Below are 18,245 nucleotides of genomic sequence, written 5' to 3' on the forward strand. Positions count from 1 at the left end.
TGTGTGTACCTATGCAACAATCTTGCATGTTCATCACATGTACCCCAAAACCTAAAATGCAATAAAAAAATAAAAAATAAAATAAAAAAAAAAGAGAGGATACAAACAGATGGAGAAACATTCCATGTTCATGGTTAGGAAGAATCAATATCGTGAAAATGGCCATACTGCCCAAAGTAATTTACAGATTCAACGCTATTCCCATCAAGCTACCAATGACCTTCTTCACAGAACTGGAAAAAAACACCTTAAACTTCATATGGAACCAAAAGAGAGCCCGCATAGCCAAGTCAATTCTAAGCAAAAAGAACAAAGCAGGAGGCATCACACTACCGGACTTCAAACTATACTACAAGGCTACAGTAATCAAAACAGCATGGTACTGGTACCAAAACAGAGATATAGACCAATGGAACAGAACAGAAGCCTTGGAGGCAACACCACACATCTACAACCATCCAATCTTTGACAAACCTGACAAAAACAAGCAATGGGGAAAGGATTCCCTGTTTAATAAATGGTGTTGGGAAAACTGGCTAGCCATGTGCAGAAAGCAGAAACAGGACCCCTTCCTGACACCTTACACCAAAATTAACTCCAGATGGATTAAAGACTTAAACATCAGACCTAACACCATAAAAAGCCTAGAAGAAAATCTAGGCAAAACCATTCAGGACATAGGTGTAGGCAAGGACTTCATGACCAAAACGCCAAAAGCAATGGCAACAAAAGCCAAAATAGACAAATGGGACCTAATCAAACTCCACAGCTTCTGCACGGCAAAAGAAACAGTCAGTAGAGTGAATCGGCAACCAACAGAATGGGAAAAAATTTTTGCAGTCTACCCACCTGACAAGGGGCTGATATCCAGAATTTACAAAGAACTAAAGCAGATCTACAAGAAAAAAACAAACAAGCCCATTCAAAAATGGGCGAAGGATATGAACAGATACTTTACAAAAGAAGACATACAGGAGGCCAACAAACATATGAAAAAATGCTCATCATCACTGGTCATCAGAGAAATGCAAATCAAAACCACATTGAGATATCATCTCACACCAGTTAGAATGGCGATCATTAAAAAATCTGGAAACAACAGATGCTGGAGAGGATGTGGAGAAATAGGAACACTTTTACACTGTTGGTGGGAATGTAAATTAATTCAACCATTGTGGAAGACAGTGTGGCGATTCCTCAAGGACCTAAAAATAGAAATCCCAATTGACCCAGCAATCCCATTACTGGGTATATATCCAAAGGATTATAAATCATTCTACTACAAGGACACATGCACACGAATGTTCATTGCAGCACTGTTTACAATAGCAAAGACCTGGAACCAACCCAAATGCCCAACGATGATAGACTGGATAGGGAAAATGTGGTACATATACACCATGGAATATTATGCAGCCATCAAAAACGATGAGTTCACGTCCTTTGTAGGGACATGGATGAACCTGGAAACCATCATTCTCAGCAAACTGACACAAGAGCAGAAAATCAAACACCGTATATTCTCGCTCATAGGCGGGTGTTGAACAATGAGAACACATGGACACAGGGAGGGGAGCACTACACACTGGGGTCTGTTGGGGGGAAATGGGGGAGGGGCGGGGGGTGGGGAGGTGGGAAGAGATAGCATGGGGAGAAATGACAGATACAGGTGAGGGGACGGAAGGCAGCAAAGCACACTGCCATGTGTGTACCTATGCAACAATCTTGCATGTTCATCACATGTACCCCAAAACCTAAAATGCAATAAAAAAATAAAAAATAAAATAAAAAAAAAAGAGAGGATACAAACAGATGGAGAAACATTCCATGTTCATGGTTAGGAAGAATCAATATCGTGAAAATGGCCATACTGCCCAAAGTAATTTACAGATTCAACGCTATTCCCATCAAGCTACCAATGACCTTCTTCACAGAACTGGAAAAAAACACCTTAAACTTCATATGGAACCAAAAGAGAGCCCGCATAGCCAAGTCAATTCTAAGCAAAAAGAACAAAGCAGGAGGCATCACACTACCGGACTTCAAACTATACTACAAGGCTACAGTAATCAAAACAGCATGGTACTGGTACCAAAACAGAGATATAGACCAATGGAACAGAACAGAAGCCTTGGAGGCAACACCACACATCTACAACCATCCAATCTTTGACAAACCTGACAAAAACAAGCAATGGGGAAAGGATTCCCTGTTTAATAAATGGTGTTGGGAAAACTGGCTAGCCATGTGCAGAAAGCAGAAACAGGACCCCTTCCTGACACTTTACACCAAAATTAACTCCAGATGGATTAAAGACTTAAACATCAGACCTAACACCATAAAAAGCCTAGAAGAAAATCTAGGCAAAACCATTCAGGACATAGGTGTAGGCAAGGACTTCATGACCAAAACGCCAAAAGCAATGGCAACAAAAGCCAAAATAGACAAATGGGACCTAATCAAACTCCACAGCTTCTGCACGGCAAAAGAAACAGTCAGTAGAGTGAATCGGCAACCAACAGAATGGGAAAAAATTTTTGCAGTCTACCCACCTGACAAGGGGCTGATATCCAGAATTTACAAAGAACTAAAGCAGATCTACAAGAAAAAAACAAACAAGCCCATTCAAAAATGGGCGAAGGATATGAACAGATACTTTACAAAAGAAGACATACAGGAGGCCAACAAACATATGAAAAAATGCTCATCATCACTGGTCATCAGAGAAATGCAAATCAAAACCACATTGAGATACCATCTCACACCAGTTAGAATGGCGATCATTAAAAAATCTGGAAACAACAGATGCTGGAGAGGATGTGGAGAAATAGGAACACTTTTACACTGTTGGTGGGAATGTAAATTAATTCAACCATTGTGGAAGACAGTGTGGCGATTCCTCAAGGACCTAAAAATAGAAATCCCAATTGACCCAGCAATCCCATTACTGGGTATATATCCAAAGGATTATAAATCATTCTACTACAAGGACACATGCACACGAATGTTCATTGCAGCACTGTTTACAATAGCAAAGACCTGGAACCAACCCAAATGCCCAACGATGATAGACTGGATAGGGAAAATGTGGTACATATACACCATGGAATATTATGCAGCCATCAAAAACGATGAGTTCACGTCCTTTGTAGGGACATGGATGAACCTGGAAACCATCATTCTCAGCAAACTGACACAAGAGCAGAAAATCAAACACCGTATATTCTCACTCATAGGCGGGTGTTGAACAATGAGAACACATGGACACAGGGAGGGGAGCACTACACACTGGGGTCCGTTGGGGGGAAATGGGGGAGGGACGGGGGGGTGGGGAGGTGGGAAGAGATAGCATGGGGAGAAATGACAGATACAGGTGAGGGGACGGAAGACAGCAAACCACACTGCCATGTGTGTACCTATGCAACAATCTTGCATGTTCTTCACATGTACCCCCAAACTTAAAATGCAATAAAAAAAAAAAGAAAGAATGAATGAATGAAAGAGCCGTATCATCTGACTCTGAGACAGTGGAGAGGGAAAAGAAGCGGTAATAACTGAGGTTTTCCCTGGAGACTATATCCAAGAAATTGGTCTTTCCATAGACAAATTGTTTTGGAGAAAACAAAAACAAACAAAAAATTCCCACTGCTTATCCTTATTATATGCCACCAGAACTATTTTCTTTTCTTCCAGGTAAGAAGTTGCAGGGAAATCTCATATTTGAAAGCCTTTTGGGAGTCCATAAGATGGGACCCATTTTCTAAATGACCACTCTTAGCAAATTCTCTGTAATGGATATAATGAGGTATTTGGATTGACAAAGTGGCTCATCCCCCGTCTAAGAGAAGGATATGAAATCATGTCCTAAGCATCTGGTTGTTTACTGGGTGCCCCAAGGCTCGCAAAAGTGCTGTAAGTAAGCACTGCCTAGGAAATAGGAGCAGTTAAGGCTGGAACAGTTCTAGAAGAGAAAAGGTCTTAAATCCTTTTCTGTGACAAGAGAAAGCACCTCAAATTCTAATTAAGATGAAGCAATTAGCCACCCACAGATCCTTAACACTGCTTCCCATGGCCAAACAATCATCTCTGTTAAAACCCATTTTAAAGTAAGGAGCAAACCCAATGCTCCATAGGCATACACTTCCCACAAATCAATTACCCCCTTAGACACATTCCTTAAATACTCTTAGGAAAACTCTGCCTGCAGAGAGGTCTTTTATGAAAGGACTGCATCAGACATGATGAGGTAATTGCAAAAAAGGAGTTAGTAAGCAGCAAATGTGACAATGTAAGGTAAGAAAATCCACTCACAAAGCAGGATGCTGAATCTCTGGCCAGTTGGACAAAGCAAGGCAAGCTGAAGCCTCAGGTTGCCCTGGTCAGTAAAGCAATTTGTCAACCCCATCCTAAAGAAATACATCAAGCAAAACAGTTTCTGTCTACTGAAACCAGAGCCCAAGAGTCTTCGTGTGTGTTCAGACCTGCCTATGTTGAAGTTTCACCAGAGGACTGTCTTCTCGCATCTCAAGTTCTCATTTAAGAGCCCACAGGATGCACTTAGCAGTTTCACAATGAGTCCAATCCACTTAAACTTGTTTGCTTTTTCCATCCCAGGTAGGTCCATTTCTACACAAGACTCCCTTTAATGAAGGGAATTCATTGTTGTCTACAGCCAAAAGTTGCTTTTACACTCAGCAATAGAACAGTTATACAATGGTCAGGGGATAAATCAATCAGATCTAAGTATCTTCCTCAAGAACTAAGGTTTTTCAATCCAATAAAGTTACTCCATCAACCTATTACTTCTTAACTGAACAAGAGCCTTTCTTCCCTCTGTGTTTGTGGATTTTTTTTTTCTTTGAGTTGGAAAATTTCCCATCAAACAAGACATCAAAAATGTTGATCTAGACCAGCACTGTTCAAAAAATTAAATTTAAATTTTTTAGGAGCTTCTTTTAAAAAGGAAACAGATTAAATTAATTCTGAGAATATTTTTCTAAACCCAATATATCAGAAATATTACCATTTCAATATATAATCAATATAAAATATAATGAGATGTTTTACATTCATTTTTCATAAATTCTTTTTCTCATACTATATTGGGCTATGCTGATCCAGAACTATGTTCAAATTGACATGTAGCATGATGGCTATAGTTAATAATACTGTAAAAATACATACAGAAAATTTGCTGAGAGAGTAGATTTAAAGCCCTTTCACCAAAAATGTTAACTATTTAAAGGAATGGATATGTTAATTTGCTTCACTGTCATAATCATTTCACTATATCAAAACATCACATTGCATACCTTAAATATATACAATTTTTATTAAAAAGAAAAGACATGAAAAGAATTCCATAATTCACTGTTCTATGAATAGTTTGCCAATGTGTGTATGCAGCCAGGTTTCATTTTAAGTTTACAAAAATCTATACGTATTCAGATATGCAAAGAAAATAGTCTGTAGGGGAAGACACCAACAGTAGTAGTAGTTATCTCTGAGAGGCAGAATTATGGATAGTCTTCACTTTCTACTTTGCACTCTTTTGTATTTTCTAAACTTTTTTGCAATAAATATATACTGCTTTAATTATCAGGGTAATTATAAACCTAGTCTTAAAAAAAAAAACTCTCCATATTTTAAGTTATTCCCCTGATCCTGCTGGCACCGTAGCCATTGCCCTATTTCCAGCTAACAGAAGAGATGGCCAAACAGCATGACCTTACCACCCCCACCCAGCACTGTGATACTTACAGCCAATCATCATGATGGCCACTGCAAAGATCTTCTCAATGTCTGTGGATGGGGCGATGTTTCCAAAGCCCACACTGGTGAGGCTGGTCATTGTGAAATACAACGAGGAGATGTAGACAGAATTCTTGCTGGGACCACCTTCCCACTTCCCTGAGCCAGACCCATTAAACTGGTAAGGGGTACCAATGTCCATCGCCAGTTGGTACAGCCAGCTGTTGTTGCGGATTGTCTTGGTGTCCTCGTCAAAGATCTCATAGTCCCCAATGCTGTACCAGATGCAGGCCATCCAGTGTGCAGCCAGCCCAAACACACACACCAGCAGGACCAGCACAGCAGCTCCATATTCAATGTAGTGGTCCAGCTTACGGGCCACTCGCCCAAGACGGAGCAGCCGGACAACTTTTAGAGAGCTGAACAGGCTGCTGATGCCCTGGTAGAAGAGGAACACAGCGTCAAGGCCAAAGAACCAAAGATACTACTTTAGTCCCCTCCGCCCCACCTGGGCCATTATTTTAAGCATATTATATTTCCATGATGCAATATTATGCAACCCTCAAAAAAAGTAAAATTAGGATTTTATTCCCTGATGTATGACATGGAGATTCCCATTAGCATTTTCTGCTTCCATTAAAAAGCAAATAAGCAGACAAAAACAAATAGAATTAGAATTATATTGTACATAAGTAAACAAAAACATGTGAGCATCTTTCCATATCATTACTTACTTAAAAAAAATTTTTAAGTTGCATAATATTTCATTTCATGGAAATGAGATATTGCATAATATGAAAAATTTTAAGGGTTGCATAACATTAATTTCACATTGCATAACATTTCATCCAAATTATATTGTGCATACGTATGCAAATATGTGTGCTGAAAATGGTTGGGAAATACACCAAAATATTAAGAGTGGTTATTGCTGCATTAGCAAGTTATGAAATTAAAGGCAATTTTATATTATATTTTGTATATATTTTGTTATATTTAATTTCTATATTACTTTTATAATTTAAAAATATATATAAATTTTAAAACAAATATAGTTTTTAAAAAGCCAAAAATAAGAATTAGCTGAGAAGAATAAAGAATTGAGATTCTGTTTCCTCAGAAACTTTATAAATTCTTAGAAGGTCATATCGCTTCTGTCAGGCCAGAGATTATACAATGAGACACCAGCTACTTAAATACAATCAGTCAAGGAATCTAAGAGCTAGAAGGAACCTCCTGATTTCACCTGGTCAAGCCTCTTCCCTTCTGGCTGGCATCCACTGATCTCACCAGGCCAGGTCTATTCTCCAAATAGTAGTTATCTAGGAAACAGCACTAGAATAGAAACCTGGTAAATTCTGAGACCAACATAAACCACTAACTTGCTGTGAATTTGGATAATTCAGTTACCTCTCAGTTCCCTTCTCTAGACAATGGGAGGCGGATAGAGGATCTCTAAGTCTTCTCCATACACTAACATACTCTATCTCCAAAGACAGCTGAAACGTATTGCAGAAGCCAGATCATTGAAAACCCCAAACTTAAGGTGTTCTAAGGTGATTCCAAGATGTAAGCAAGGGAAATTTACATTAGCTTTTTTCTATTTCCATTAAAAAGCAAATAAACAACCAAACAAAAAAAAGACATTTCTTTGAATCAGAACTTTGTCCCCCATTATATAGCAAAAATCCGAGAAAGGATGATGTCCTCCACCAAGCAGATTTAATTACTTTTCATTATTTTAAACAGTAACAGTTTCTAGATCACTGCTATTCTCTCTTGTCCACCATCCCTTTAATAACAACACTCCAAGGGTCAAGTTATGTCACAGACAGGAGGAAAATGTGCAAATGCTTTTTGATGAACCTATGTCAGCGATCCACGAAGGCTTTTCCTCTTTCTGGATACACAGCTAAACTATATTTTGCATCTTCTACTATCTGGGTCATTCCTGGTGACTAGTTCTTGCCAAACAAATGTGAGGTGAAATATGTCACTTCCAGGCCATGACAGTTAATAAGTGTGCTTTCTCTACATGCTTCTCCTCCCCTAGCACATCTTCCAGGTGAGTCTAGCATTGACCGTGAAACCACGTATTGAAGGTTGACCCATAGCATGAAAGGAGCCTGGGTCCCTGAAGGACTATGTCGAACACTTCTTCCCCAACAATCAATTTGAATTGTATTGTGATGTAAATGAGAAAGAAACCTCTGAAATAAGCCACTGGAATTTTGGGGGACAGTAGCTAATATTTGCTTTCCCTGACAAATAGAGAGCCCCTCTGTCATGTGAACATGTAAACCATATGTAGCATAGCCCTGTCAATAAAGACCATACATCCGATTGCCACACAAATTTTTGTTGAAGTGAGGATGAAAGAGGTAAGATTTATTGTCCTGTAAAAAAAAAAACAAAAAACAAAAACCTGACAAGTTTGTAGCCATAAAATGTTCAATGGAAATGATCATTTCTTGTCCAACATACACCAGCAAATGGCTGGCTAGATACAAGAATAAAAACAGATTTTTGTAGGCCAAGGGACTACATCTCCAGGGTCAGTCTCCCTGACTGGCCAGGGTCTCCCCTCCAAATCATTTTTAAGAAACCTTACTCTTGGCATGCCCAATATTTCTCCCCTGGGTCTCTTTTTCCCTCCCTGTGTTTTTCTCAAAAACCTTCTATGGAGAAAGGGCTGAGAAAAATCCCTCATACTAAGGTACAAAAGACTAATGAGGGTGAATGGATATCCTCTCTCCATAGGCATTTACATTCTAACAGAGGAGAAAACCTTGGGAAACCAACTTCCAACAGTGAAATTAAAAGCACCCACAGCCTGCATGGAGGAGATATTTTGGGAGGCAAAGGAGTGTTTTTGATGACTCAGAAATCAAACACCATATCAGCAGCCACCTGCTCTCCACCTCCTCATAAGGAGGTCCCTGAAATCATCTTTCAAACAGTTCTACTCTGAAGCAGAACTTATTGCCCAGGGCAAAACTGCCTTGTCATTTTTCCTACTTATATTCAGTTCAAAGCAACATTTATGGAGAACCTACTACATATTCTTTGTGCTAATGCTATAGAGAAGAGATTGAAATGACAGTGTCTTTTTCTTCACTATTGTGTCTCCAGCACCTAAAGCATAATAACAGTGAGAGATACAAGACATGTTAACTGAAAATATATTTCTACCTAATAATCACAGAATTGGAGAACCAATGGGGAGCATAGAATTCACCTAGACCAGTTCCTCTGAGTTCAGCAATGTCTTCTAGAGCACCCTTAAGAAATGGTCATCCAGCCTCTCCTAGACCACTCCCATTCCTAATACCTTTGAAGAACAGAGTTCTGTAGCAGTCATTCATAGAAATAAACTGCCAATGAGGGTCTTGTCATCTTTCTTATCTCCCTCTTACTTCGTCCTTTCTCCGTCCTTTCTCAATGGTCGCCACAATCCATGCAATTACTACCCAAAGGCTATACTATCCTCTAGCCATAAACTCAAAGTGAGTGTTGCAAGCATCCCACACGGTAGAGACAATATTGCACCACTGTGCCTGCTCAAACTGGTCCTTTAGTCCAGAATGTTCAGCATTCCCATTTTGCATACTAGTGATTCTTTAGGCTTGTCACCAACTCCAAATAAGCACCAATTCCTCCATTTGTCCATAAGTATTCTGTATCCATCACCACTTGAACGCATTGCCTTGCATTAATTTCCTGTGCCTATTTCCCCAGCTAGATCAGGAACTATATCTTTCTGAAAGCAGAAGCCACTTGTTATTCATTTTAAAAGCCCCATGTATTCAACATGTATTGTGTTGAATAATTTCCCCACAAAAATCCATGTCCTTCCTAGAACCTCAGAATGCACCTCATTTGGAAATAGGGTAATTTCAGATATAGTTAGTTAAGATTAGGTCATACTGGAAGAGGGTAGATCTTTAATCCAGTATTACTGGTGTCCTTATAAGAGAAGAGATGAATACAAAGGGAAAATAGTAGGTAGCAGATGCAGATACAGAGACTGGAGTGATACAGATACAGACTGGAGAGATGTATCTTCAGGTTAAGGAATGTCAAAAATTGCCAGCACCACTAGATGCTAAGAGAAAGGCATGTAATAGATACTCTCCATTGCGCTGCCAACACCTTGATTTTACACTTCTAGTCCCCAGAACTGTGAGAGAATAAATTTCTGTTGTATTAAGTCTCCTAGTTTGTAGTAACATGTTATAGTAGCCCTAGGGAATAAATACACACACACAAGGTCTAGAGTACAATGACTTTGCAGAAAGGTTCTTGAACATTTTCTAAACTAAACTGATGTTTGAATTATTTTAAAATTCTTTCTTGTTATAAAGGGCCTCTGAAGCAACAAAAAACATGCATTTTTTTTCATTGTGTTATTTATGTGTACATTGATACTCTATTACATGGCTGTTGTATAAGTTCTCTTTTACTGCATTAGCAGCTGGAATTATAGCTACTTAGAAGCATTTTAGGCTATTAATTTGAAATTTTTTTCCTTACTTGCCTGAGTTCAGTAGATGAGATAAATAGAAAATACTCCAAACATTTTTTTATTTTATTTTACGACACTGAAAACGTGAGACTTCTTGCATCAGAAAACACACCTCACTCCTTGGCTGTCAGAGCTTCTGCACACTGTGGAAACAGGGACTGGCCTACCTGGCACATATCACCACCAGCAATGCTGTCTCCATGACCAGAAGAGTCACTCTACATGATATGCACTTCCAGAGTTTAAGAACCAGCTTGTCAGGCAACCCTAACCCCGGAAAAGGACATCACTGCCTCCGCTAACAATTGTAGTCTAGGCCACAAAGGCAATCACAGATATCATTGATGTTGATGATAGAAAAAAAATGCAGAGACTACATTCCTGCACCTACCCAGATTAAAGCCACAGTGCCCTACCCAACTGATGCTAAAGGACATACTAACAGAAAAGAGTCCTTCCCTACAAAAGCCACTCTGCAAAAACGGAAGAAGTAACAATTCTACCAGATGCAGAGATATCAATGTAGAAATACAAGAAACACAAAAAAGCAAGAATACATGACACCTCTAAAGGAACATCATAATTCTCCAGTAAAAGACCCAAAAGAAAAGAAAATCTATAAAATGCCTAAAAAGGAATTCAAAATAATGCTCTTAAAGAATATACCGGGAAAGCCAAGAGAATCCACAGATCCTTTGAAGGAAATGAATCATTGCTACAGCCTCCCTGAAATGCCACAAACCATGAGTCGGCTTGCTTTCTCTGCGGGAAGGCCTTGGCCTCAGGCAAGTTCTTAGCCCTGGTCACTAACTGTCTGAAAATAGACTTGGTGCTGTTTGGGGGCGGGGAGGGCCACTGTGGGAGTGAAACCAGCCTTTAAGAATGAGGGCTGCCAAAAAAAAAAAAAAAAAAAAAAAGAATGAGGGCTGCATGGGGGCAGGATAAGGCCTGTGACTGCTGGCTTTCCCCCATTTCCCTGGTGACCTCTATGACCCAGCATAGGCAGCCATCAACCCCCTGGTAATATAACTCCATTGGACTGGGAACCACACTCCCATCCACCACAGCAGCTTCAGCAAGCCCCACACAAGGAGAAAGTGAGCTCAGATATGCCTATCCCTGTCCCCAGCTACTGGTCTTTCTCTACCCACCCTGGTAGCCAAAGACAAACGTCATAATCTCTTGGAAGCCCTATCTCAATGCCCACCACCTGAGAAACCTGAATACTTAACCAGGTGTCCCTAGGGCAAGTTTCCATCCTCCCTAAAGGACCACAGCTGATGCACTCTTGAAAGTGCCATCTCCTAGCTAGAGGCCAACCAACACAAAAACAGAACACTCAATAAAAACTCAACCTTAAAACTGTAATCCCAGCACTTTGGGAGGCCAAGGCAGGTGGATCACCTGAGGTCCGGAGTTCAAGACTAGCCTAGCCAACATGGTGGAACCCCATCTCTACTAAAAATACAAAAAATTAGCCAGACATGGTGGTGGACACCTGTAATGCCAGCTACTCAGAAGGCTGAGGCAGGAGAATCACTTGTACCTGGGAGGTGGAGGTTGCAGTGAGCCGAGATCGCAATATTGCACTCTAGCCTAGACAAGAGCAAAACTCCATCTCAACACACACACACACAGGGATCCCCCAGAGTCCACTTCACTGCCCTGCTACCTCCACTGGAGCAAGTCCTGTTATCTATGGCTGCAAGACCTGAAGATGGGTCACATCACAGAACTCTTTGCAGGCACTCCCCAGTATGAACCCAGAGCCCAGTAGCTCCACTGTGGGGCCAGACCCAGAAGAGCAAAAACAATCCCTGTAGTTTGGCTCTCAGGAAGCCCCATTCCTAGGGGAAGGGGGAGAACACTGTGTCAAGGGGACACCCTGCGTGGGACAAAGGAATTTGAACAGTAGTCCTTGAATCCCAGAACTTCCCTCTGACATAGTAAAACCAAATTAGAGGAAACCAGAAAAACAATTCTGGTAATACAACAAAACAAGCTTCTTCAACACCCCGCAAAAGATCATACCAGCTCACCAGCAATGGATCCAAAGCAAGATAAAATCTCTGAATTGCCAGAAAAAGAATTCAGAAGGTCAACTATTAAACTAATAAAAAATGCACCAGAGAAAGGTGAAGTCCAACTTAAAGAAATCAAAAACATGACACAGGATATAAAAGGAGAATTTTTCAGTGAAATAGACAGCATATATAAGAAACAATCACAACTTCTGGAAATCAAAGACACACTTAGAGAAATTCAAAATGCACTGAAAAGTCTCAGGATAGAATTGAACAAGCAGGAGAAAGAACTTCAGAGCTTGAAGACAAGGCTTTCAAATTAACCCAATCCAACAAAGACAAAGAAAAAAGCATTTTAAATAATGAACAAGGTCTCAAAGAAATGTGGGACTATGTTAAACGTCCAAACCTAACAATAATTGGTGTTCCTGAGAAAGAAGAGAAGTCTAGAAGTTTTGAAAACATATTTGAGAGAATAATCAAGGAAAACTTCCCCAGCCTTGCTAGAGATCTAGACATCCAAATAAAAGAAGCTCAAAAAACAGGAAGAGGAATCATTGCAAAAAGATGATCACCTAGACCTGTGAGGCAAAAACATCAGGTAACCTATAAAGGAAAATCTATCAGATTAACAGCAAATTTCTCAACAGAAACCCTATAAGCTAGAATGAACTGCTGTCCTATTTTTAGCCTCCTTAAACAAAACAATTATCAGTCAAGAATTTTGTATCCAGCAAAACTAAGCTTTATAAATGAAGGAAAAATGCAGCCTTTTCCAGATGAACAAATGCTGAGAGAATTCACCACTACCAAGCCATCGCTACAAGAACTGCTAAAAGGAGCTCTAAATCTTGAAACAAATCTTTGAAATACACCAAAATAGAACCTCCTTAAAGCATAAATCTCACAGGACTTATAAAACAATAACAGAATGGGAAAAAAGATATTCAGGCAATAAATACATAATGAATAGAATAATACCTCAAATTTCAATACTAACATTGAATGTAAATGGCCTAAAGGCTCCACTTAAAAGACATAGAATGGCAGCATGGATAAGAATTCACGAACCAAGTCTCTGCTGTCTTCAGAAGACTCACCTAACACATAGGGACTCAAACAAATTTAAGGTAAAGAAGTGGAAAAAGATATTCTATGTAAATGGACACCAAAAGTGAGGAGTAGTGGCTATTCGACAAAAGGGGACATTATATAATGATAAAAGGCCTTGTCCAACAGGAAAATATGACAATTCTAAATCTATATGCACCTAACACTGAAGCTCCCAAATTTATAAAACAATTACTACTAGACCTAAGAAATGAGATAGATGGCAATGCAATAATAGTGGGGGGGGGGGGCTTTAATACTCCACTGACAGCAGTAGACAAGTCATCAAAACAGAAAGTCAACAAAGAAACAAACTTAATCTATATCCTACCACAAATAAACTTAACAAATATTTACAGAACATTCTACCGAACAACTGCAGAATATATATTCTATTCATCAGCACATGGAACATTCTCTAAGATAGATCATATGATAGGCCACAGAACATGTTTCAGTAAATTTAAGACAATCTAAATTATATCATGCACTCTCTCAGACCACAGTACAATAAAATTGGAAATGAACCCCAGAAGGAACACTCAAAACCATGCAAACACATGGAAATTAAATAAACTGCTCCTGAATGATCACTAGGCCAACAATGATATCCAGAAAGAAATTTTAAAAATTATTTGAACTGAATGATAATAGTGACACAATCTATCAAAACCTCTGGGATACAGCAAAAGCAGTGTTAGGAGGAAACTTCATAGCCTTAAGCATCTACATCAGAAAGTCTGAAAGAGCACAAATAGACAATCTATGGTCACACCTCAAAGAACTGCACAAACAAGAACAATTCAAACTCAAACCCAATAGAAGAAATAAAGAATAGAGAACTAAATGAAACTGAAACAAAAAATAATAATAATGAACGAAATGAAAAGATGGTTCTTTGAAAAGATAGATAAAATTTATACACCATTAGCAAGATTAACCAAAAAAGAAGAGAGAAGATCCAAATAAGCTCAATTACAAATGAAACAGGGGATACTACAACTAATACCACGGAAATACAAAAGATTATTCAAGGCTACTATGAACAACTTCATGCATGTAAACTAGAAAACCTAGAGATGATTCCTGGAAATATACAACCCTCCTAGATTTAACCAGAAAGATACAGAATCTCTGAACAGACCAATAACAAGCAGTGAGATTAATAATTTAAATATTTCTGACAAGAAAAGTCCCGGGCCAGATGGATTCACAGCAGAATTCTATCAGACATTCAGAGAAGAATTGGTACCAACCTACTGACACTATTCCAAATGATAGAGAAAGAAAGAATCCCCTGTAAATCATTCTGTGAAGCCAGTATACCAAAATCAGGGAAGAACATGACCAAAAAAGAAAACTACAGGCCAATATCCCTCATGAACATAGATTAAAAAATCCTTAACAAAATACTAGTGAACCAAATCCAATAGCATATTAAAAAGATAATCCACCATGATCAAGTTGGTTTCATACAAGGGATGTGGGAATGGTTTAATATATGTAAGTTAATAAATATGATACACCATATAAACAGAATTTAAAACAAAAATCACATGATCATCTCAATAGATGCAGGAAAAGCTTTTGAAAAAAATCAGCATCGCTTTATGATTAAAACTCTCAGCAAATCTGCATAGAAGGAACATAGCTTAAGGTAATAAAAGCTACCTATGACAAACCCACAGCCAACATTATACAGAATAGGGAAAAGTTAAAAGCACTCCCAATGAGAACTGGAACAAGACAAGGATGCCCACTCTTGCCACTTCTCTTGAATTTAGTACTGCAAGTCTTAGCCAGAGCAATCAGGCAAGAGAGAAATCAAGGGCATCCAAATCAAAAAAGAGGGACTCAAATTGTCACTATTTGCTGATTATATGGTTGTATGCCTAGATAACTCTAAAGACAGACTCAATGCAGTGGCTCACACCTGTAATTCCAGCACTTTGGGAGGCCGAGGTGGGTAGATCACAAGGTCTGGAGATCAAGACCATCCTGACCAACATGGTGAAACCCTATCACAAAAATAAGCTGTGTGTGGTAGTGCACACCTATAATCCCAGCTGCCTGGGAGGCTGAGGCAGGATAATCACTTGAACCCAGGAGTCAGAGGTTGCAGTGAGCTGAAATCACACCACTGCACTCCAGCCTGGCAACAAAGAGAGACTGTATCTCCAAAAATAAAAATAAATAAGAAAAAAAGAAAACCCTAAAAACTCATCCAAGAAGCTCCTAGAACTGATAAAAGAATTCAGCAAAGTTTCCAGATACAAAATTAATGTACACAAATCAGTAGCTCTTCTATTCACCAACATCAACCAAGCTGAGAATCAAATCAAGAACTGAATCCCTTTCACAATAGCTCCAAAAATAAAAATAAAATACAATACTTAGGAATATACCTAACCGAGAAGGTGAAAGACCTCTACAAGGAAAACTAAAAACCACTGCTGAAAGAAATCATAGATGACACTAACTGATTGAAATACATAGGATGTTCATGGATGGGTAGAATCAGTATCATGAAAATGGCCATACTGTCAAAAGCAATCTACAAATTCAATGCAATTCCCATCAAAATATCACCATCATTCTTCATAGAACTAGAAAAAACAATCCTAAAATTCTTATGGAATCAAAAAAGAGCCCACATAGCCAAAGCAAGACTAAGCAAAAAGAACAAATCTGGAGACATCACATTACCTAACTGCAAACTATATTATAAGGCCATGGTCACCAAAACAGCATGGTACTGGCATAAAAATAAGCACATAGACAAGTGGAATAGAATAAGGAACCCAGAAATAAACCCAAATACTTACAGCCAACTGATCTTTGGCAAAGCAAACAAAAAATAAACTGGCAGAAAGATACCCGATTCAACAAATGGTGCTGGGATAATTGGCAAGCCACATATAGAAGAATAAAACTGAATCCTCATCTCTCGCCTTATACAAAAATCAACTCAAGATGAATCAAAGACTTAAATCTAAGACACAAAACCTGAGTCTAGAAGATAACATTGGAAAAACTCTTCTAGACATTGGCTTAGGCAAAGACTTCATGACCAAGAACCCAAAAGCAAATGCAACAAAAACAAAAATAAATAGGTGGTGCTTAATTGAACTAAAAAGTTTCTGCACAGCAAAAGAAACCAGCTGCAGAGTTAACAACCCACAGAGTGGAAGAAAATCTTCACAGTTTATATGTTTGACAAAGGACTGATATCCAGACTCTACAAAGAACTCAAACAAATCAGCAAGAAAACACAATCCCATCAAAAAGTGGATTAAAGACATGAATAGACAATTCTTGAAGAAGATATACAAATGGCCAACAAGCGTACAGAAAATGCTAAACATTACAAATTATCAGGGAAACCACAATGTGTACCTCACTCCTACAAGAATGGCCATAATGAAAACCTCAAAAATAATACATATTGGCAGGGATACAGTCAAAAGGGAACACTTTTACACTGCTGGTAAGAATGTAAGCTAGTACAACCAGTATGGAAAACAGTGTGGAGATTCCTTTAAACTAAAAATTGATCTACCATTTGATCCCGCAATCTCGCTACTGGGTATCTACCAGAGGAAAAGAAGTCATTATACGAAAAAGATACCTGCACATATGTTTATTACAGCACAATTTGCAAGTGCAAAAATATGGAACCAGCCCAAATGCACATCAATCAACAAGTGGATAAAGAAAATGTGATGTATATATATTATGGAATATTACTCAGCTACAAAAAAAAAAAAGAAATAATGGCATTTACAGCAACCTGAATGGAACTGGAGACTCTGATTCTAAGTTAAGTAACTCAGGAATGGAAAACCAAACACTGTATGTTCTCACTCATATGTGGGAGCTAAGATATGAGGACGCAAAGGCATAAGAATGATACATTGGACTTTGGGGACTCGGGGGAAAGGGTGGGAGTAGTAAGGGATAAAAAGACTATACATTGGATACAGAGCACACTGCTCCAGAGATGGATGCACCAAAATCTCAGAAATCACCACTAAAGAACTTATTCATGTAATCAAACACCAACAGTTCCCCAAAAACCTATTTAAAAATTTTAAAAATATTTTTAAAAAATAAACTCAGTGAGATATAAGAGAATACAGATAGACAATTCAGCAAAAATCAAAAAAATAACTCATGACCTAAATGAGAAATTCAACAAAAATATACTATAAAAGAGAACAAAACAGAAATCTTGGAGGTGAAGTCAGAGAATGAAATAAAAAATATAACACAGAGTGTCAACAACAGACGAGTTCAAGGAAAAGAAACAATTTCTGAACTTGAAACAAGTCTTCTGAAGTAACCCAGAGGACAAAAGAATAAAAAATAATGAAGAAAGCCTACGGAACACCATTAAGTTAATAAATTTTTGTATTATGTAAATTCAAGAAAGTTAAAAGACAGTAAAGGAATAGAAAATCTACTCTCCAGGACTGATCATACATTAGGCCACAAAATAAGTCGTGAAAAGTTTTTAAAAATTAAATCATATAAAGTATCTTTTCATACCACAACTGAATAAAACTAGAAATCAATAAAAAGAGCAACTTTGAAAACTATACAAATACATAGAAATTAAACAACATGCTCCTAAATGACCAATGTATCAATAAATAAATAAGGAAATTTAAAATTTTCTTAAAACAAATCAAAACAGAAACAACATACTAAAAACAATGGGATACAGCAAAGGCAATACTAAGCAGAAGTTTATAGCAATAAACAGCTACATCAAAAAAGCAGAAATACAGCAAATAAACATCCTCGCAATGCACTTCAAGGAATTAGAAAAGCAA

The 18,245-nt window shown here is 38.3% G+C and overlaps 1 protein-coding gene across 2 annotated transcripts in view; it reads right to left on the minus strand.

The window, feature by feature from the left end:
- KCNH1 (potassium voltage-gated channel subfamily H member 1) overlaps positions 1-18,245 on the minus strand; it is a 440,752-nt gene that overhangs the window by 242,363 nt on the left and 180,144 nt on the right. For both annotated transcript variants that reach the window (XM_074385133.1, XM_074385132.1), the window contains exon 7: positions 5,761-6,190. In XM_074385133.1, coding sequence (XP_074241234.1) covers positions 5,761-6,190 — 430 coding nt within the window. The remainder of the gene's footprint in view (positions 1-5,760; positions 6,191-18,245) is intronic.

Source organism: Saimiri boliviensis, chromosome 14 (genome assembly GCF_048565385.1).
Source record: "Saimiri boliviensis isolate mSaiBol1 chromosome 14, mSaiBol1.pri, whole genome shotgun sequence".
Taxonomy (NCBI): domain Eukaryota; kingdom Metazoa; phylum Chordata; class Mammalia; order Primates; family Cebidae; genus Saimiri; species Saimiri boliviensis.